Source organism: Salvelinus namaycush, chromosome 1 (assembly GCF_016432855.1).
Source record: "Salvelinus namaycush isolate Seneca chromosome 1, SaNama_1.0, whole genome shotgun sequence".
NCBI lineage: Eukaryota > Metazoa > Chordata > Actinopteri > Salmoniformes > Salmonidae > Salvelinus > Salvelinus namaycush.
The window spans coordinates 16,365,991-16,387,572 of NC_052307.1; the positions used below are offsets into that span (position 1 = coordinate 16,365,991).

General features: G+C 47.0%; 1 protein-coding gene across 1 annotated transcript; it reads left to right on the forward strand.

Moving 5' to 3' along the window:
* Positions 1 to 304: 304 nt before the first annotated feature.
* On the forward strand, positions 305 to 21,245 carry LOC120054078 (guanine nucleotide-binding protein subunit alpha-14-like). The gene is made up of 7 exons (XM_039001455.1): positions 305 to 431; positions 18,822 to 19,006; positions 19,186 to 19,340; positions 19,814 to 19,942; positions 20,059 to 20,185; positions 20,635 to 20,788; positions 21,058 to 21,245. The coding sequence occupies exons 1-7, from the start codon at positions 308 to 310 to the stop codon at positions 21,243 to 21,245; spliced, it is 1,062 nt and encodes a 353-aa protein (XP_038857383.1). The 5' UTR covers positions 305 to 307.
* Positions 21,246 to 21,582: the final 337 nt, after the last annotated feature.

Here is a 21,582-nt window from a genome sequence, read left to right on the forward strand (position 1 = left end):
ATGTAACCATACCAAAAATAACATAACATACTAATTTGAGTGTCCTGGATTTACCTTTACTATATTAGGTCTAGTCTATGAGACCAGGCTGATACACTTTGTATCCCTCATTTACTCAAGTGTTACCTGTATGTAACTATTCAGTCGGGCATCTACTGTGTGTAAGGCGCGTCCGTCCCCGCCACGCCCCCGTGGAGATGCGTCCTCCTACGACCGTGGAGTTCAGGATGTACCAGAGCGCCATGTAATAGTGACTGCTTCAATGATAATCATTGCTCGTTAATTTTACGCCTGCAAAGTTTGGTTAATGATGGCTGGATGTTGTATGTCAGCGGAGGAGAAGGATAATCACAGAATCAATCAGGAGATTGACAGGCAGCTGCGACAGGACAAGAAAGACTCGGGCAGTGAACTCAAACTGCTGCTATTAGGTGAGAGCTGTCACATCTGTCAAGAATTGCACACTGCTTAGTGCATAGCCTAGGGTCCTAGGCTACTTAGGTAAAGCCTGGACCACACCTGTAAAATCAGGTGAAGAAGGGAGCAGTAGGCTATCAGAGTGTTGTAGACGTACCAATTTAAAGTTATAATAATAGTAATATATGTAGTAATATAATGTCAATAGTGTGCAGACATGGGAGCGCATTAGTTTTAATATTATTTTACTTTAATTTGGTGTGTCGTCATAGCGGTCTCTGATTTTATGCTCAGATTAGCTCAGGTGCAACAAATTTGCGCCTTTTTTCAATGTTGAATTTAAAGAAATTGATGGCCTCACTTTCACTGTCGACAAAGACTAATACTATCTGGGAAGCTTTTAATTACGAGATTCTGGTGGCTTGCGTTGGGCCTTGGCCACAACGAAGTGTTTGTAGTCGCAGGTAACTGGTGTACCCGAGTTATGCTCTCATGCAAAACCATGCAAATACAGCCGCGAGTCTCATCAGTTTTGCCTGATCAACTCTCCTCGAAAGTGTGCTCTAAACTCAAACACAAAAGGCAAGCATGAAAAAAGAAGGCTTGCAATGCACATGCCCATGATAACTCGTATTAAAATGTCATAAACACTGGATATTTTATGTTTCTATTCCCATAAGGGGATTCCTATGTCTTCACCAGTTAAACACAAAAAACGTTATAAAGCCATATATTATCGTTAAGAATACATCCGAATCGATCATGTTTATAACTTTAATATCTTTGTTTGCCATATAGCCAACAAGCATAGGCCTAGTTATGCTTTAAGTGAATACCTTGTTCTGTGCTCTCCTGTCCTGTGTGTGCGTGAGAGGCATCGAAGTGTGAGTCACTACAGTTGAAGTCAGAAGTTTACATACACCTTAGCCAAATATTTTTAGTCAGTTAACAATTCCTGACATTTAGTCCTAGTAAAAATTCCCTGTCATAGGTCAGTTAGGATCACCACTTTATTTTAAGAATGTGAAATGTCAGAATAATAGTAGAGAATGATTTATTTCAGCTTCTGCCCACACATTTTCTATAGGATTGAGGTCAGGGCTTTGTGATGGTCACTCCAATACCTTGACTTTGTTGTCCTGAAGCCATTTGGCCACAACTTTGGAAGTCTGCTTGGGGTCATTGTCTATTTGGAAGACCCATTTGCGACCAAGATTTAACTTCCTGACCAATGTCTTGAAATGTTGCTTCAATATATCCACAGAATTTTCTTCCCTCATGATGCCATCTATTTTGTGAAGTGCACCAGTCCCTCCTGCAGCAAAGCACAGCTACAACGTGATGCTGCCACCCCTGTGTTTCACAGTCGGGATCGTGTTCTTCAGCTTGCAAGCCTCCCCCTTTTTCTCCAAACATAACGATGGTCATTATGGCCAAACAGTTCTATTTTTGTTTCATCAGACCAGAGGACATTTCTCCAAAAAGTACAATCTTTGTCCCCATGTGCAGTTGCAAACCATAGTCTGGCTTTTTTATGGCGGTTCTGGAGCAGTGGCTTCTTCCTTGCTGAGCGTGTCTATATAGGACTCATTTTACTGTGGATATAGATACTTTTGTACCCGTTTCCTCCAGCATCTTCACAAGGTCCTTTGCTGTTGTTCTGGGATTGATTTGCACTTTTCGCACCAAAGTACGTTCATCTCTAGGAGACAGAATGCGTCTCCTTCCTGAGCGGTATGACGGCTGCGGGGTCCCATGGTGTTTTGCTCCCACGGATGAACCAGACTTATTGAGGTCTACAATTTTTTTTCTGAGGTCTTGGCTGATTTCTTTTGATTTTCCCATGATGTCAAGAAAAGAGGCACTGAGTTTGAAGGTAGGCCTTGAAATACATCTGTCACGTTCGTCATAAGGAGTAGACCAAGATACAGCGTGGTATGTTTCCATCCTTTATTTTGGAATAGAAAACTTCAAAGAACAAAACAAACAAACGAAACGTGACGCTAGAATAATGCTCACAGGCAACTATACATAGACAAGATCCCACAAAGCACAATGGGAAAATGGCTACCTAAATATGATCCCCAATCAGAGACAACGATAAACAGCTGACTCTGATTGGGAACCATACTAGGCCAACATAGAAATATAATTCACCTAGATAACCCACCCTTAATCACACCCGACCTACCCAACATAGAGTATAAAAGCTCTCTATGGTCAGGGCGTGACAGTACCCCCCCCCCCCCAAAGGTGCGGACTCCGGCCGCAAAACCCGACACAATAGGGGAGGGTCCGGGGGGGCATCTACCGTCGAGGGCGGCTCCGGTGCGGGGCGAAGTACCCACTCCGCTCGTGGACACGTCATCGGAGGAACCGGACCGTGAATCATCGCCGGATGCTCCGGACCGTGGATCGTCGCCGGAGGAACCGGACCGTGGATTGTCGCCGGAGACTCCGGACCGTGGATTGTCGCTGGAGGAACCGGACCGTAGATCGTCGCCGGGGACTCCGGACCGTAGATCGTCGCCGGGAACTCCGGACCGTAGATCGTCGCCGGAGGCTCCGGACTGGGAACCCTCGCAGGAGGCTCCGGACTGAGAACCCCCGCTGGAGGCTTCGGACCGCAGACCGTCGCTGGAGGCTCCGGACCGCGGACCGTCGCTGGAGGCTCCGGACCGCGGACCGTCGCTGGAGGCTCCGGACCGCGGATCGTCTCAGGAGGCTCCGGACCGCGGACCGTCTCAGGAGGTTCCGGACCGCGGACCGTCTCAGGAGGTTCCGGACCGCGGACCGTCTCAGGAGGTTCCGGACCGCGGACCGTCGTAGGAGGTTCCGGACCGCGGACCGTCGTAGGAGGTTCCGGACCGCGGACCGTCGTAGGAGGTTCCGGACCGCGGACCGTCGTAGGAGGTTCCGGACCGCGGACCGTCGTAGGAGGTTCCGGACTGGGACCTGTTGCCGGAAGCTCTGGACTGGGAACTGTAGCCGGAAGCTCTGGACTGGGAACTGTCGCCGGAGGCTCTGGATTGGGAACTGTCGCCGGAAGCTCTGGACTGGGAACTGTCGCCAGAAGTTCTGGACTGCACTACTCTGAGCTTCACGTTTCGTTTGTTCGCTTTATTGTTTTTTTTGTTCTTTTAGTTTCTCTTCCAAATAAAAGGATGGAAACATACCACGCTGCATCTTGGTCCACTCCTTATGACGAACGTGACAGAAGATCCCACCACAAACAGACCAAGCAGCGTGGCCAGGAGGAGAAGACATCCTGGACTTGGGAGAAGATAATGGCAGGAGACGAAAGCCTTCCATGGAAGCAGACGCAGGAGGATCAACGGCGACTCCGAAGTTCACGACCACGACGGAAGCCTGAGAGGCAGCCCCCAAAACATTTTTTGGGGGGAGGCACACGGGGTGGTTGGCGAAGCCGAGGGGCGAGTCTGAGAGCAAAGAGGAATATTGGTATAGACTGAGCGAGGAGTATTGTGAGATAGTTGAGGGGAGTGATGAGGTAGAGTGGATGTTTTGGTGTCTGGAGCAAGACAGTCGCCGTGAGGAGGTTACCCTATGAGCTGAACATAACAGTATGCCAGTGGTAGCAGGTGACCCAACTGTGGTTTGTCTATTATGATTTCCCATTTTAGCCAATTCAATTTCACTAATTCCATTACAGATTTTGGGGTAATTGGTAATGGGTTTTAATCACTTAGTAATTTATAAACAAAGGTCTACCATTACTTGTTACTTCTGTGAACGTTCATTATCCTCCCTCCTCATGTATTTGATTTGATGAGGGAGAGAAATTAGAACATACACTACATGACCAAAAGCATGTGCCCGTTGACACCTGCCCGTTGAACATTCCAAAATCATTTCCATTAATATGGAGTTGGTCCCCCCTTTGCTGCTATAACAGCCTCCACTCTTCTCGGAAAGATTTGCACTAGATTGTTGGAACATTGCTGTGAGGTCAGGCACTCGCAGTCGGCGTTCCAATTCATCCCAAAGGTGTTCGATGGGGTTGAAGTCAGGGCTCTGTGCAGGCCAGTCAAGTTCTTCCACACTGATCTCAACAAACCATTTCTGTATGGACCTTGCTTTGTGCATGGGGTCATTGTTATGCGGAAACAGGAAAGGGTCTTCCCCAAACTGTTGCCACAAAGTCGGAAGCATAGAATCGCCTAGAATGTCATTGTATGCTGTAGCGTTAAGATTTCCCTTTGTGGGGGCCTAGACCGAACCATGAAAAACAGCCCCAGACCATTAGTGTTCTCCTGGTGTCCGCCAAACCCAGATTTGTCCGTCGGACTGCCAGATGGTGAAGTGTGATTCATCACTCCAGAGAATGTTTCCACTGCCCCAAAGTACAATGGCGGCGAGCTTTACACCACTCCAACCGACGCTTGGCATTGTGCATGGGGATCTTAGGCTTGTGTGCAGCTCCTCGGCCATGGAAACCAATTTCATGAAGCTCCCGACAAACAGTTATTGTGCTGACATTGCTTCCAGAGGTAGTTTGGAACTCGGTAGTGAGTGTTGCAACCGAAGACAGACGATTTTTACGCGCAACGCGCTTCAGCACTCTCTGATCCCGTTCTGTGAGCTTGTGTGGCCGACCACTTTGCGGCTGAGCCGTTGTTGCTCCTAGACATTTCCACTTCACAATAATAGCACTTACAATTGACTAGGGCACCTCTAACAGGGCAGAAATTTGACAAACTGACAAACTGGAAAGGTGGCATCCTATGATGGTGCCACGTTGAAAGCCACTGAGCTCATCAGTAAGGCCATTCTACTGCTAGTGTTTGTCTATGGAGATTGCATGGCGGTGTTCTCAATTTTATACACTTGTCAACAACGGGTGTGGCTGAAATAGCCGAATCCACTATTTTGAAAGGGTGTCCATAGGGTTGCACATTTTGGGGAATATTCAGAGGTTGAAACTTTCTGTGGGAATTGACAGGAATATATGGGAATTAACATAAATATGTAAATTAATATTAATACCATTTAAATGTAGATGTTTTTTGCATTGGATATATTTACCATATCATATGGAGACAGAAACATAAACATCTTATCATAAGTAGAAATCATTGCAAATGATTAAATCCTTCTAATATATATATTTTTATTTTTTTATTTAACTTTAATTAAATTAGTTGACTTCACATGGGATGATTTCACTGAACAACAAAAGAAAGGGAATACTGAATGATCCATCGCATCTCCCCAAAAACATTTTCAACATACATCTGTAAAATGAGTCTAGAAACTAAAGCTTTGGTTGTCTTCCTCTCAGCCTTCCATGTCTTCTCCCTGGACCTCCTCAATGTCTACCTTTTTGAACATCAGACTCTGAGGCGTAATCTTCACTGTCACTTTCCAACCTTGTTGAGGATGGCTCGTTGTCAGGCTCAAAAAGCCTCAAATTTGCCCAGACGGACACCAATTTTTCAACCCTTGTATTGGTCAGCCTGTTGCGTGCTTTGGTGTGTGTGTTCCCAAACAAGGACCAGTTGTGCTCTGAGGCGGCTGATGTTGGTGGGATTTGGAGGATGATGGAGGCAACAGGGGAAAGAGCCTCAGATCCACAAAGTCCCTTCCACCAGGTGGCTGATGAGATACGATGGCGCGACTGCCATATGGCATCTCCATCCCAAAGCCCTTGTTTGGAAGTGTACTACGCCAGACTGCCAAGAACATTGCCCTCATCCAGGCCAAGGTGGCGAGACACGGTAGTGATGACACCATAGGCCCTGTTGATCTCTGCACCAGACAGGATGCTCTTGCCAGCATACTTAGGGTTCAACATGTACGCTGCGGCGTGTATGGGCTTCAAGCAGAAGTCTTCACGCTTTTTGATGTATTTCAGAACTGCAGTTTCCTCTGCTTGGAGCAACAGTGAAGCTGGCAGGGCAGTACGGATTTGTCTTACATTTGCAAGCAGAGTCTGAACATCAGACAGGATGGCATTGTCTCCCTCAATCCATGCAACGGCTGCTGCTATAGGTTTCAGGCTGCTTACCACTTTCTCCCAAAATATATCATCCAGGAGGATCCTCTTGATGGGGCTGTCGATATCGGCAGACTGTGATATGGCCATTTCTTGGACACTCCTTCCCCTCCAGGAGAGTGTCAAACATGATGACTACACCACCCCAACAGGTGTTGCTGGGCAGCTTCAATGTGGTCCTCTTATTCTTCTCACTTTGCTTGGTGAGGTAGATTATTGCTATAACTTGATGACTTGATAACCATTTCCTTGGCTCTCTTGTAGAGTGTGTCCTTGAGGAGCAGATTCAATGCATGAGCAGCACAGCCAATGGGTGTTATGTGAGGGTAGGACTCCTCCACTTTAGACCAAGCAGCCTTCATGTTCACAGCATTGTCTGTCACCAGTGCAAATACCTTTTGTGGTCCAAGGTCATTGATGACTGCCTTCAGCTCATCTGTAATGTAGAGACCGGTGTGTCTGTTGTCCCTTGTGTCTGTGCTCTTGTAGAATACTGTTTGAGGGGTGGAGATGATGTAGTTAATTATTCTTTGCCCACTAACATTCGACCACCCATCAGAGATGATTGCAATACAGTCTGCTTTTTCTATGATTTGCTTGACCTTCACCTGAACTCTGCATCCAGCAAATGAGTGGATAAAGCATGTCTGGTTGGAGGGGTGTATGCTGGGTGAAGAACATTCGGAAATCTCTTCCAATACACACTGCCTGTGAGCATCAAAGGTGAACCAGTTGCATACACAGCTCGAGCAAGACATTCATCAGCATTTCTCTGACTACGTTCCTCCATTGAGTCAAACAAACTTCGGATTTCAGGAGGACAATGAGCTCTTGCTATCAATAAGGTGTCTGATTCATCATTTTCACCTCGAATAGAACTAGAGGGACTTTTGTCAGAGGTTGCTTGTTGTGAGCGCTGAGGGAACTTTATGCACTTGGCCAGATGATTCTGCATCTTTGTTGCATTCTTCACATATGATTTGGCACAGTACTTGCAAATGTACACAACTTTTCCTTTTACATTAGCTGCAGTGAAACGTCTCCACACATCAGATAGTGCCCGTGGCATTTTCCCGTAAAGATTAGAAAAACATTAACATACAATTCCATGTACAGATAAATAGTTAAGCAGTTAGATTAACTCCTTTGTAAGATAAATGTTTTAAAATGCAACATATATGGAAACAGGTGAATTAACACTCCTAAGTTAGACTCAAGCAAGCTAAAACCCAAATGGTAGCAAAAACTAACTAGCAGAAATTGTTAACAAGTTAGAAATTATTTAAACACACTTTGCTGTAGGCCACTATTTACTAGTTAACAGAAAAATGATGTATGTCATATAAAATATATTCACCCCACCCAGTATTTTAATCAAAACTTACCAGAAAGCATGTAGTCCTTGGCTCAGACAGTGTAGTAGTGTGGGCTCAATAGCATCTCATTAGTGTGCAAGATCTTGAAAATCAGCTGTACATGTGATGGAAGAACGCACTGTGCATGCAGAGGGTTGCAATTCCATTGAATTGTGACATATTTTGGTTAAACTATCCCCAAGACCTAGAATTGCCTTATGTGTATCCAACAAAAAAGGTTCACTGTTAAAAACAAACTTTTTTTGATTAATTTAAGCAAAATTCCTAAAACCATGGAAATTTCCCGTAAAGTTTCCAACCCTTTGCAACCCTAGGTGTCCACATACTTTAGTATATATAATATACCTTAAAGATGTGTGGGTTTCTGGTAATGGAAATACAAGGCACAAGGTAATATTTCTTAAACTTACAGAAGGTGAACCTTTTCTCCAAAATAAAATATATGTTTTGATATTATTTGGCAGGGGTCTTTACATCAACATTATTGTGTATTTCTGATACCTTTTAAGACTTTTTCCTGGTATGATGTTTTCTAAGAGCCCTTTTCTATCTGTTTTATCTAGAAATCAAAACCTTTACTTTTTGGGAAAATGGTTGGAAAATGTATCTATGCCTTCATTTCCCAAAAATATAGTCTTAACTGTCATTTGACACCCAATTTAATATTCTCCTATGAACTTGTTGGTGCTCAATGGAAATTCCCCAAGGTAAGTGAACCTCCACTGTTTTACACCAGCATCAGCTACAGCCTCCTCATGCTTCAGTGACAGACTATACAGACTCTGTGGCAGGGCTTTGTGTAGGCTACTGTCCTCACATCTCCTAAGAAAGAGGAAGTGTAGGTGTGTGTGTGTCTGTTCCTGTGGTCAATGGGGCAGGCTGGGTGGTTATGGTAATGTCTAATGCCTACAGCTAAATACTCCTCAGAGTGGGAGAAAGGCCAGCTGGGCAGACAGTCAGAGAGACAGGCAGAGAAACTGACTGGTGGTGGTAACCACATGGGTAATGGTATGGTAAATCAAATCAAATTGTATTGGTCACATACACATGTTTAGCATATGTTATTGCGGGTGTAGTGAAATGCTTGTGTTTCTAGCTCCTACTGTGCAGTAATATCTAACAATTTCACATACCCCAACCAGAAGGCATGGATTACAGGCAACATTTCTATGTCACATAATGGCGCCGGAGAAGAAGGCAGATGTTTTATGTGTCCCCAACCAATTGTGTTTTTTTGTTCGCTTATGTGTTTTTTGTAACTTTTATTTTTTAAACTTATTTTGTACATAATGTTTCCACTACCATCTCTTCTGACCGAAAATAACTTCTGGACTGTCACGACTTCCGCCGAAGTTGGTCCCTCTCCTTGTTCGGGCGGCGTTCGGCGCTCCATGTTTAATTTTCGTTTTGTCTTCATTGTACACACCTGGTTTCCATTCCATAATCATGTTCCTTATTTAACCCTCTGGCTTCCCCTTTTGTTTTGTGCGTGATTGTTTTTGTCAAGTGGTTCCGTGTACGTGATCTGGATTGTTTATGTTTATCCTTGTTGGATTATTGCTGATTTTGAGTAAATATCGTGGCTTTACTCATACCTGTGTCCTGCGCCTGACTCCGTCTTATTCCATTCACCTAGAACACTGACAGAATCACGCACCCCAAGAATGGAGTCAGCAGGTGCACCCAGCCATCCTCTACCTGTGGAGGAGCGCGTCCAGCAGCACGCGACTATGTTGCAGAGTCTCGGTACTGCCATGGATCGTGTGCTGCAAACTATGGAGAGATGGGAGAGAGGGGTTTTTCCGGCAACCCCATCATCCTCACCCCAGCTCCCACAACAACCTCCCTCGATGTCCACCCCTCCTTCACCAGCATCCAGTGGAATTCGGCTATCGCTCCCGGGGGTATATGACGGAACGGCTGCCGGGTGCCAGGGGTTCCTTCTCCAGCTGGAGCTCTACCTGGCAGCCGTTCGGCCGGCTCCTTCGGGGCGCGAGAGTGTGAACGCCCTCATCTCCTGTCTGACTGGTAAAGCACTTGAATGGGCCAACGCCATCTGGGGAAGGGAAGGACCGGCGTTGGACGATTATGAAGATTTCCCCCGCCGCTTCTGGGCGGTTTTCGATCATCCACCTGAAGGGAGAGCGGCGGGGGAACGACTATATCATCTCAGACAGGGGATGAGGAGCGCACAAGATTTCGCGCTGGACTTTCGTACTCTGGGCCCTCATGATGGAATGAGCGGGCCCTGATCAACCACTACAGGTGTAGTTTACGCGAGGACGTTCGTAGGGATCTAGCCTGCAGGGACATCACCCTTAACCTTGACCAGCTGGTGGACCTATCCATCCGGCTGGATAACTTGTTGGCCTCCCGCGGACGTCCGGATCGGGGTCTGTCAGTTCCATCCCCCAGCACTTCCGATCCAACGCCGATGGAGCTGGGAGATGCTGCTATGAGGGGGACCGGAGGGGGAACCATTCCCTGCACCACCTGTGGCCGCAGAGGGCACACTGCTGGTCGGTGCTGGGGAGGTTCCCCAGGGAGTCGAGGTAGCAGGCGGAGCGCTGGTGGATCATCCCAGGTGAGTAGGCACCCGACTCACCCAGAGCTCCCTGTTGCGCACATGTGGTTGTATATAGAATTTCCTGAGTTTTTCCCGCATTCTCAGCATAAGGCGCTAGTCGATTCAGGCGCAGCTGGGAACTTTATTGACCTTTCCTTTGCACGTAGATTAGGGATCCCTATTGTTCCTGTTGATGTTCCCTTTCCTGTACATGCCTTAGATAGTCGTCCTTTGGGGTCGAGGCTAATTAGGGAGGTCACAGCTCCACTTTGTATGATAACGCAGGAGGGTCATGAGGAGAGAATTAGTCTCTTTCTGATCGACTCTCCTGCGTTTCCTGTTGTGTTGGACCTTCCCTGGTTGGCCTCACATGACCCCACTATTTCGTGGCAACAGAGGGCTCTCACGGGATGGTCCCGTCAGTGCTCAGGGAGATGTGTAGGTGTTTCCTTAGGTGCAACTACGGTGGAGAGTCCAAACCAGGTCTCCACCATGCACATTCCCCCCGAATATGCCAATTTGGCACTCACCTTCTGTAAAAAGAAGGCGACTCAATTACCACCCCATCGACGGGGGGATTGTGCGATAAATCTCTTGGTAGACGCAGCACCTCCCAGGAGTCACGTGTATCCTCTTTCACAGGAGGAGACGGCGGCTATGGAAACATATGTCACCGAATCTCTGGGACAGGGATACATTCGGCCTTCCATTTCACCTGCCTCCTCGAGTTTCTTTTTCGTGAAGAAGAAGGCTATGAGAGCTCTACCTCTCATAGCCAGTGTGACAGAGTCATTGCACGGGGCGCACTTCTTCAAAAAATTGGATCTCAGGAGCGCTTACAACCTGGTGCGTATCTGGGCAGGGGATGAGTGGAAGACGGCATTTAGTACCACTTCTGGGCACTATGAGTACCTCGTCATGCCGTATGGGTTGATGAATGCTCCATCAGTCTTCCAATCCTTTGTAGATGAGATTTTCAGGGACCTGGACGGGCAGGGTGTGGTGGTGTATATAGATGACATTCTAATATACTCCGCCACACGCGCCGAGCATGTGTCCCTGGTACGCAGGGTGCTTGGTCGACTGTTGGAGCATGACCTGTACGTCAAGGCTGAGAAATGTCTGTTCTTCCAACAGTCCGTCTCCTTCCTAGGATACCGCCTTTCCACGCCAGGGGTGGGGATGGAGAATGACTGCATTTCAGCCGTGCGTAATTGGCCGACTCCAACCACGGTTAAGGAGGTGCAGCGGTTCTTAGGGTTTGCCAACTACTACCGGAGGTTTATCCGGGGCTTTGGTCAGGTAGGGGCTCCCATTACCTCCTTGCTGAAGGGGGGACCGGTGCGACTGCAGTGGTCAGCTGGGGCGGACAGGGCTTTTATTCACCTGAAGGCTCTGTTTACCTCGGCTCCCGTGCTGGCTCATTCTGATCCCTCCTTGGCATTCATAGTAGAGGTGGACGCGTCCGAGGCTGGGATAGGAGCTGTGCTGTCTCAGCGCTCGGGTACGCCACTAAAGCTCCGCCACTGTGCTTTCTTTTCGAAGAAGCTCAGCCCGGCGGAGCAAAACTATGATGTGGGGGACCGGGAGCTGTTGGCTGTTGTCGGGGCTCTGAAGGCGTGGAGCCATTGGCTTGAGGGGGCTAGACACCCTTTCCTCATTTGGACTGACCACCGCAATCTGGAGTACATCCGGGCGGCGAGGAGACTGAACCCTCGCCAGGCGAGGTGGGCCATGTTTTTCACCCGCTTTGTTTTCACCCTATCATACAGACCAGGTTCCCAGAACGTGAAGGCAGACGCGCTGTCCCGGATGGATGACACAGAGGAGCGGTCCGCGGATCCCACTCCCATAATTCCGGCTTCTTGCCTGGTGGCACCGGTGGTATGGGAGGTGGACGCGGACATCGAGCGGGCATCACGTACAGAGCCCACTCCCGCACAGTGTCCAGTTGGGCGTTTGTACGTTCCGTCTGATGTCCGCGATCGTTTGATCTGTTGGGCCCACAAGTCACACTCCTCTGGTCATCCTGGCATCGGTCGGACAGTGCGCTGTTTTACTGGGAAGTACTGGTGGCCCACGTTAGCTAAGGACGTGAGGGTTTATGTTTCCTCCTGCTCGGTGTGCGCCCAGTGCAAGGCACCCAGACACCTGCCCAGAGGGAAATTACAACCTCTTCCCGTTCCACAATGGCCGTGGTCACACCTATCTGTGGATTCCCGTCACGGGGTAACACCACGATCCTGGTCATTGTGGATCGGTTTTCTAAGACCTGCCGTCTCCTTCCTTTGCCTGGTCTCCCTACGGCTCTACAGACTGCGTAGGCCCTGTTCACCCACGTATTCCGGCACTACGGGGTGCCTGAGGATATAGTTTCTGATCGGGGTCCCCAATTCACGTCTAAAGTCTGGAGGGCGTTTATGGAACGCCTGGGGGTCTCGGTCAGCCTCACCTGAGGTTTTCACCCCGAGAGTAACGGGCAGGTGGAGAGAGTTAACCAGGATGTGGGTAGGTTTCTGCGGTCCTATTGCCAGGACCGGCCGGGGGAGTGGGCGGTGTTCATCCCCTGGGCGGAGATGGCCCAAAACTCCCTCCGCCACTCTTCCACTAACCTATCACCTTTTCAGTGTGTGCTAGGTTATCAGCCAGTCCTGGCACCGTGGCATCAGAGCCAGATCGAGGCTCCTGGGGTGGATGAATGGTTTTGGCACTCGGAGGAGACATGGGACGCTGTCCATGTGCGTCTACAACGGGCCATCAGGCGGCAGAAGGCGAGTGCCGACCGCCACCGCAGTGAGGCCCCGGTGTATGCACCGGGGGACCGGGTCTGGCTCTCGACCCGAAACCTACCCCTACGCCTGCCCTGCCGGAAGCTGGGTCCGCGATTTGTGGGGCCATTTAAAGTCCTGAGGAGACTGAACGAGGTTTGTTATAGGTTACAACTCCCCCTGATTACCGTATTAACCCCTCGTTCCATGTGTCTCTCCTCAGGCCGGTGGTGGCTGGTCCGCTCCAGCAGTCTGAGGTGCGGGAGGTTCCTCCGCCCCCTCTGGACATCGAGGGGGCCCCAGCGTATACTGTGCGAGCCATCATGGATGCAAGGCGTCGGGCGAGAGGCCTTCAGTACCTCGTGGAGTGGGAGGGGTACGGTCCGGAGGAGAGATGCTGGGTGCCGGTGGAGGACATCCTGGATCCGTCCTTACTGCAGGAATTTCACCGTCTCCATCCGGATCGCCCTGCGTCTCGTCCTCCGGGTCGTCCCCGTGGCCGGTGTCGACGCGCTGCTGGAGCCGCGCGTCAAGGGGGGTGTACTGTCACGACTTCCGCCGAAGTTGGTCCCTCTCCTTGTTCAGGCGGTGTTCGGTGGTCGACGTCACCGGCTTTCTAGTCACCACCGATCCATGTTTCATTTTCGTTTTGTTTTGTCTTCATTGTACACACCTGGTTTCCATTCCATAATCATGTTCCTTATTTAACCCTCTGGCTTCCCCTTTTGTTTTGTGCGTGATTGTTTTTGTCAAGTGGTTCCGTGTACGTGATCTGGATTGTTTATGTTTATCCTTGTTGGATTATTGTTGATTTTGAGTAAATATCGTGGCTTTACTCATACCTGTGTCCTGCGCCTGACTCAGCCTTATTCCATTCACATAGAACACTGACATGGACATCAGGACTGCGATAACTCACCACGGACTGGCAGAATCCTTTTTTTCCTTTAACGAATCTGACGAGCCCGACGCGAACGATATACTGCTTTCTCGGGAACAGGCCTAGATCCCCGTGATTTGCGTGAAGAGGAGGCGGAGAAAAAGGGGCCAAAGGGCGGGCTGAGAATTTGTAGGTGATCTAATAAACCCCCACTTCCTTCCATTCTGTGATCAAACGTGCAATCTTTCGAGAATAAAATAGATGACCTACGCGCAAGAATAAACTACCAACGGGACATTCAGAACTGTAATATGTTATGCTTCACCGAATCGTGGCTGAACAGCTGGCTGGTTATACTCTGTACCGGCAGGATAGAACAGCAGCGTCTGGTAAGACAAAGGGCGGGCAGGCTATGTATTTTTATAAATAACAGCTGGTGCATGACATCTAAGGAAGTCTCGAGCTATTGCTCGCCTTAGGTAGAGTATCTCATGATAAGCTGTAGACCACACTATCTACCTATAGAGTTTTCATCTGTATTTCTTTTTCGTAGCTGTTTACATACCACCACAGTCAGAGGCTGGCACTAAGACAGCATTGATAGTATAGCTGTATTCCGCCATAAACAAACAAGAAAACGCTCACCCAGAGGCGGCTATCCAAGTAGCCGGGGACTTTAATGCAGGGAAACTTAAATCCGTTTTACCAAATTTCTATCAGCATGTTAAATGTGGAACCAGAGGAAAAAAAACTCTGGACCACCTTTACTCCACACACAGACGCATACACAGCTCTCCCTCGCCCTCCATTTGGCAAATCTGACCATAATTCTATCCTCCTGATTCTTGCTTACAAGCATAGATCAAAGCAGGAAACACCAGTAAAGAGATCAATAAAAAAGTGGTCAGATGAAGACGATGCTAAGCTACAGGACTGTTTTTCTATCACAGACATCACAGTATGTTCTGGGACTCTTCCGATGGCATTGAGGAGTACACCACATCAGTCATTGGCTTCATCTATAAGTGCATCGATGACGTGGTCCCCACAGTGACCATTCGTACATACCCCAACCAAAAGCCATGGATTACAGGCAACATCCGCACTGAGCTAAAGGCTAGAGCTGCCGCTTTCAAGGAGTGGGACTCTAACCGGGACGCTTATAAGAAATTCCGCTATGCCCTCCGACGAACCATCAAACAGGCAAAGTGTCAATACAGGACTAAGATTGAATCGTACTACACCGGCTCTGGCGCTCGTCGGATGTGGCAGGTCTTGTAAACCATTACAGACTACAAAGGGAAGCACAGCCGAGAGCTGCCCATTTGACATGAGCCTACCAGACGAGCTAAACTACTTCTATGCTCGTTTCGAGGCAAATGGCCCATGAAACCTGCATGAGAGCATCAGCTGTTCCTGAAGACTGTGTGATCACGCTCTCCGCAGCCAATGTGAGTAAGGCCTTTAAACAGGTCAACATTCACAAGGACGCAGGGCCAGACGGATTACTGACATTTTCAACCTCTCCCTGTCCAAGTCTGTAATACCAACATGTTTTAAGCAGACCACCATAGTGCCTGTGCCCAAGATCAGGCCTTGATAATGGAGTTCTAGCCGTGTGTGACCACGCAGTCATGGGTGAACAGGGAGTACAGGAGGGGGCTGAGCATGCATCCTTGTGGGGCCCCAGTGTTGAGGATCAGCGAAGTGGAGGTGATGTTTCCTACCTTCACCACCTGGGGGCGGCCCGTCAGGAAGTCCAGGACCCAGTTGCGCAGGGCAGGGTTCAGACCCAGGGCCTCGAGCTTGATGATGAGCTTGGAGGGTACTATGGTGTTGAATGCTGAGCTATAGTCAATGAACATCATTCTTACACAGGTATTCCTCTTGTGAGGCCCATTAAGGTATTTGTGACCTGTGATCTGTATTCCCAGTCGTGAAATCTACAGATTAGGGCCTAATTAATTAATTTAAATTGACTGATTTCCTTATATGACCTGTAACTCAGTAAAATATTTGAAATTGTTGCATGTTGTGTTTATATGTTTTGTTCAGTGTGTGTGTGTGTGTGTGTATATATAGGTAATTCATATTATCTTTCAGGTGTGAAGGTCCTAATGAATGGATTTAAGTTTGAATATTACAAAAAATGTATAGAACTAATTGTATTTATTTGGAAAACTACATGCACATTCTAATCTCAATTGCAAATGGATGGATCAACCCATCTTCAGTAAAGCGTTTAAAACATAAATAAATACAATATAAATGTTCTATCTCTATGGCTTATTAGGTCATGAGGGTAAGTGCAAACTCCAGCTCCCTCTCTGACTGCTTTGGTCAGTTATACATGCTAACTCTCTCTGTGATTGGTCAACTTAATATTCACAAGTGCCTATGGCCTCTGATTGGTCATTGTTAGGCACAAATCTCTGCCCATTATGTCTAGTGGATGGATCTGTGTGGGGTGGTGGCTTACTGAGTACACACTTTCATGTTGTTCTCATTAGAATATTGACTGGCTAGTTTTTTAAAGTAAAATTCATTCAAAATGTTTTAAAGCCTATGTACGGATGTCTGTAAATAGTTTCCTTAGCAACAACTAATTTATTTGGGTCTGGTGTTTGTTGGCAACAATTATCCATGCTGACATGTTTAAATCCTGAGTGGCTCCAGGAATTGTGAATAAATGGTGGCCAGGAATGAGCCTGTCTGTCTTCCTCTCAGAAACAACGCAAAAAAGATTGCTGACCAACCTGGTCTCGGAGCATTTCGTATCATGTACGTAAATCCGAGACAGTCCATTTAGTGTGATATGTTACTATATTACGTCTAGTATATGAGACCAGGCTGAGCTTGACCCCCTTTTTAAACAGCACACTTCTTAGGAACAGCCTCACTCTTCATCTATTTTTCACCTCGCCTATCCCGGTGATTTCCTCTGAACTAACAATCTGGTGGGTCATTTGATTTAAAAAAAAATGTAACCTTCATTTAACTAGGCAAGTCAGTTAAGAAATTCTTATTTACAATGAAGGCCTACCCTGGCCAAACCCTCCCCTAACAACTCTGGGCCAATAGTGTGCCGCCCTACTAAGCAAAAAGGCAGTAACTGCTCATAGCGTGGAACTGAGAAAAATGGCTTGCAGAGCAGGGACTCTGCTCTGCAGGAGAGCAGAGTCCCTGTCCATATTCCAAAAATATCTGAAACCCTACCTTCAAACAGTATCTTAAATAATCCCCCCCATAAAAACCCTTTTGTGAACTAACTCACACTTTCTTTCCACGTTTGCTGATAGCTACTATTTTGAGTAAAAATGTACTTACTGTGATATGTGGTTGTCCCACTTAGCTGTAAGTCGCTCTGGATAAGAACGTCTGCTAAATGACTAAAATGAAAAATATATAAAAAATCCCAAACACACACTGTATAGTGTTTTGTAATGGTATTGGGTTGGGTTGGGTTTTAATGGTAAATGTCACTAATCAAACTACAGAGATATTTTCTGATCATGTTTTTGTCAAATGTTATCAAATGATTTATTATGGTTGTCACAACATTTTAGGCATAGCCTGATTCTCCCAATTTTTGGGCATGTAGGAAAATGAGAATTGTACCATAGAGCTGCCAGTTGTTGGACTATTCAAAGAGTGGGGTTGAAGTATTAGGTTTCTAAGAGAAGGACAAATGTAATTGCTTTCATGGAGGACTGTCTTGACCACACAATTTATTTTCATCATGAGCAAAAGCTGTTGGTTTTGTACCCAAAGCTGCAAAGAAAATGTTGTGATCAATTTAATAAATGCAAGCGACCAGAAAAATGTATTAAAGGGTGTGGCAGTAGCAGGAACAGTGGCATCTAGTGGACAAAACCTAGTATTTTCACACTAATTTATGCTAAATAATGCTAACTACTTCAATTGCTAATTTTTCTAAACAGGGGGAAAAAACATGACCAGATTCACAGATAATACATTACAAAGGATGAAGAAGCAAAACTCCAAGCCGCACCTCAATACTACTTGTCAGACAGAGAACTGATACTGGTTGTTGGGTGGTGTGTGGGGGGTCCGTGGGTGGCTTTTAACTATTTTATTGGATTCCTCATGTACTCAATGGAACGAAGACGTTTGGTCCAAATCAGATGTTGGGTCCTATATTTGCTTATATTTGGGCTCCCGAGTAGCGCAGTGGTCTAAGGCACTGCATTCTCAGTGCTAGAGGTGTCTCTACAGACCCCCTGGTTCAAATCCAGGCTGTATCACAACCAGCAGTAATTGGGAGTCCCATAGGACAGAGCACAATTGGCCCAGCGTCGTCCGGGTTTGGCCGGTATAGGCCGTTATTGTAAATAAGAATTTGTTCTTAACTGACTTGCCTAATTAAAAAAAAAAAAAATTCTGGTAGTCACTCCCTGTTTCAGTAAAAAAATGTAATAAATTGTACCCATAACAGACATGTTCTGTTATGGTGGTAGAGGTACATTTAGGTTCTGTTAAGGATCTCTCCAGGATCCAGATCTAGAGCGCACATCACAATAGTTATTGTATCCATAGAGATGTTGTTCTTGGTCACTGACCAGGTCAAGAAATCGAAGGAGCTGGCAGGAGCAGCCGGGAAAGGAGATTGAGAATGTGTGTGTGTCTGAATGTGAATAGGGCTGTAATAGGTGATTATGGATTTTGGTTTGTTTGTCCAGATGCTATCCTTGTCTGGATATAGTGCCTCGCACTTCTTCAATTACCCATGTATTCCTTCCTTCCCCATCCTCACCTACACCCTCTCCCCTTTTACCAGGTACTGGAGAGAGTGGGAAGAGCACCTTCATTAAACAGATGAGAATCATCCATGGTGCCGGCTACTCAGACGAGGACAAGCGAGGCTTCACCAAGCTGGTGTACCAGAACATCTTCACTGCCATGCAGTCCATGATCCGCGCCATGGAGACCCTCAATATCCCTTTCTTGGAGGCCCAGAATAAGGCAAGAATCCCAGCCACATCACACCTCAGGTCTGCTTCCGTACCAGCTGATCACAGAGCCAAGGACTTTTCCCAAAATAAACTCAATTTTAGTTTTAATTTGTGAAGTGTTTTAAAGCATTTTGCCTTGCGTGCCCTAATGAACACCCCAACCATCTTGTTGTTTGCTCCCTCTCCCAGGGCTATGCCAGCATGTTGAGTGAGGTGGAGGTGGACATGGTGAATGATCTGGAGAGAGGCCATGTGGACACCATCAAGAGCCTGTGGAGGGACGGTGGAGTGCAGGAGTGTTATGCCCGCCGCAGGGAGTACCAGCTATGTGACGCCACCAAATAGTGAGTAGACATAAGTAATGGGCAGGAGTTGCTCTTAACCTGATAATGATCAGTAAAAACCACAGGCCCTGGTTATGGGCTATAACTAGGGCCTGGAGTTTTCCTGGTCAGGTAACAAAGACCACATCTCTATTGACAAAAGTAATTACACTATAACGTAAGACTGCAAAGCCGTTCAAAGAACCTTAATTAAAGATGAAATCTGTGCTGCTGCAATTGTTTCCCTCTGCATGTCCTGGTAGAGAACAAAATCAATCTTCACACTGGAATGTAAATTTGCTGCCAGCATGCTGTTATTACATGGACAATGTTAAGACTCTAGCTGAGTCTTTCTCAGGACTCTCTTTTGGGGGGCATATACTGTACCAGTCTGAAGTTTTTAATTCGTTGTTTGTAGTATTGTTGTTCATTTTTTTTCTCTGGGTGATCACACAATTTCCATAAACATATTCTCTTTGTGCTGTGTTGTTCAGTTATCTGAGTGACCTGGACCGGATCGCAAAGGCCTCCTACCTTCCCACTGAGCAGGACATCCTGAGGGTCCGAGTGCCGACCACGGGAATCATCGAGTACCACTTTGACATGGAAGAAGTAATCTTCAGGTGAGGGGAAACTTTGGTTCTGTCAATGATGCACCTTCTCCAATCTCAACTGAGCACGTTTTGAGGAAACACTATTACCAACAAGCAACGCTCCTAACATTGGTTTGATGTGACAGGATGGTGGATGTGGGGGGTCAGAGGTCAGAGAGGAGGAAGTGGATCCACTGCTTTGAGAACATCACGTCCATCATCTTTTTGGCCGCGCTCAGCGAATACGACCAGGTGCTGGGTGAATGTGACGAGGTGAGCTCCCCGTCAGTCAGAGCAGTGTTGAGGCACTGGACATATTGTACTGATACACCTGTGGGCCGCATCCATGAGCAAACATGCTGTTGTGTAAAATTGGTAAGTAAAAGTCAATTGTATCTCACACATTATGTGAGATTATAAACTGGGTGATTTGAGTCTTGAGTTCTGATTGGCTGAAAGCCATGGTATATCAGCCCGAATACCACAGGTATGACAAAACATGTAGTTATACTGCTCTAATTACATTGGTAAACAGTTTAAAATAGCAATAAGGCTCCTCGGGGGTTTGTGATATATGGCCAATATACCACGGCTAAGGTCTATATATGGCCAATATACTCTCAGCCGTGGTGTATTGGCCATATACCATGCCTCCTCTGGCCTTATGGCTTAAGTATGGGCTTTCATATCCGCTTACTATACATGCATTGTCTCTCCCCTAGAACTGTATGGAGGAGAGCAAAGCACTCTTTAAGACCATCATCACATACCCCTGGTTCCAGCAATGTTCTGTCATCCTATTCCTTAACAAGACCGACATCCTAGAGGAGAAGATCACGCGCTCCCACCTTGTCAACTACTTCCCAGAATACACTGGTAAGCTCTAGTAGTGTTTGTGTGACCGCTATTCTTATCAGTATAGTAAGAGAACCCATTAGTTAACACACACGACCAACCAGGTATCAAACCCAGATGGCCACATGACTCAATGCCATGTTAGCCCACTGAGCTAAAGCCTAGGCATTCATTCTGTGAGCTAACACAGGTTTTCAGGTCTCAAGCAAGGTTACTCATCACATGAGGGTAGTTCACCGAAAAACCTCCGCTACGCAAGCACATGCCATAACTAAAGCTGTTGTTTCCAGGGCCGCAGAATGATCCTAAAGCAGCCAGGGAGTTCATCCTGAAGATGTACCAGGAGCAGAACCTAGACAGAAAGACTGTTTACTCCCACTTCACCTGTGCCACTGACACAGAGAACATCCGCTTTGTGTTTGCTGCTATCAGAGAGACCATCGTCAAAAATCACCTCAAGGACTTCGCCATTATTTAGAGGAGAGCTAAGGCTCCTGTGAGGTTAGGAGACATCTAGCCTGGTCCCAGATCTGTAGCATGTGCTCTAGAGACAACTCCTCTAACTGTCATTGACATGAGTTGGTTAAAGCACATACAGATCTAGGATCAGGCTAAGAGACTTGAGAGTATATGTATAGGGTTAGGTTGGAACGTTAGATTGATGCGGTAGAAGAAAATGCTTTGACTGCAAGATTTGTAGCATGGGTTGGAACCGGTTCAGGGAACAGAACCGAAAACCGGAAAATAAAATTTTTCAAGGAACAGAAACAGAACTGGGAATGAAAGTGATCCATACTGTTCCGGAACAGAACCGT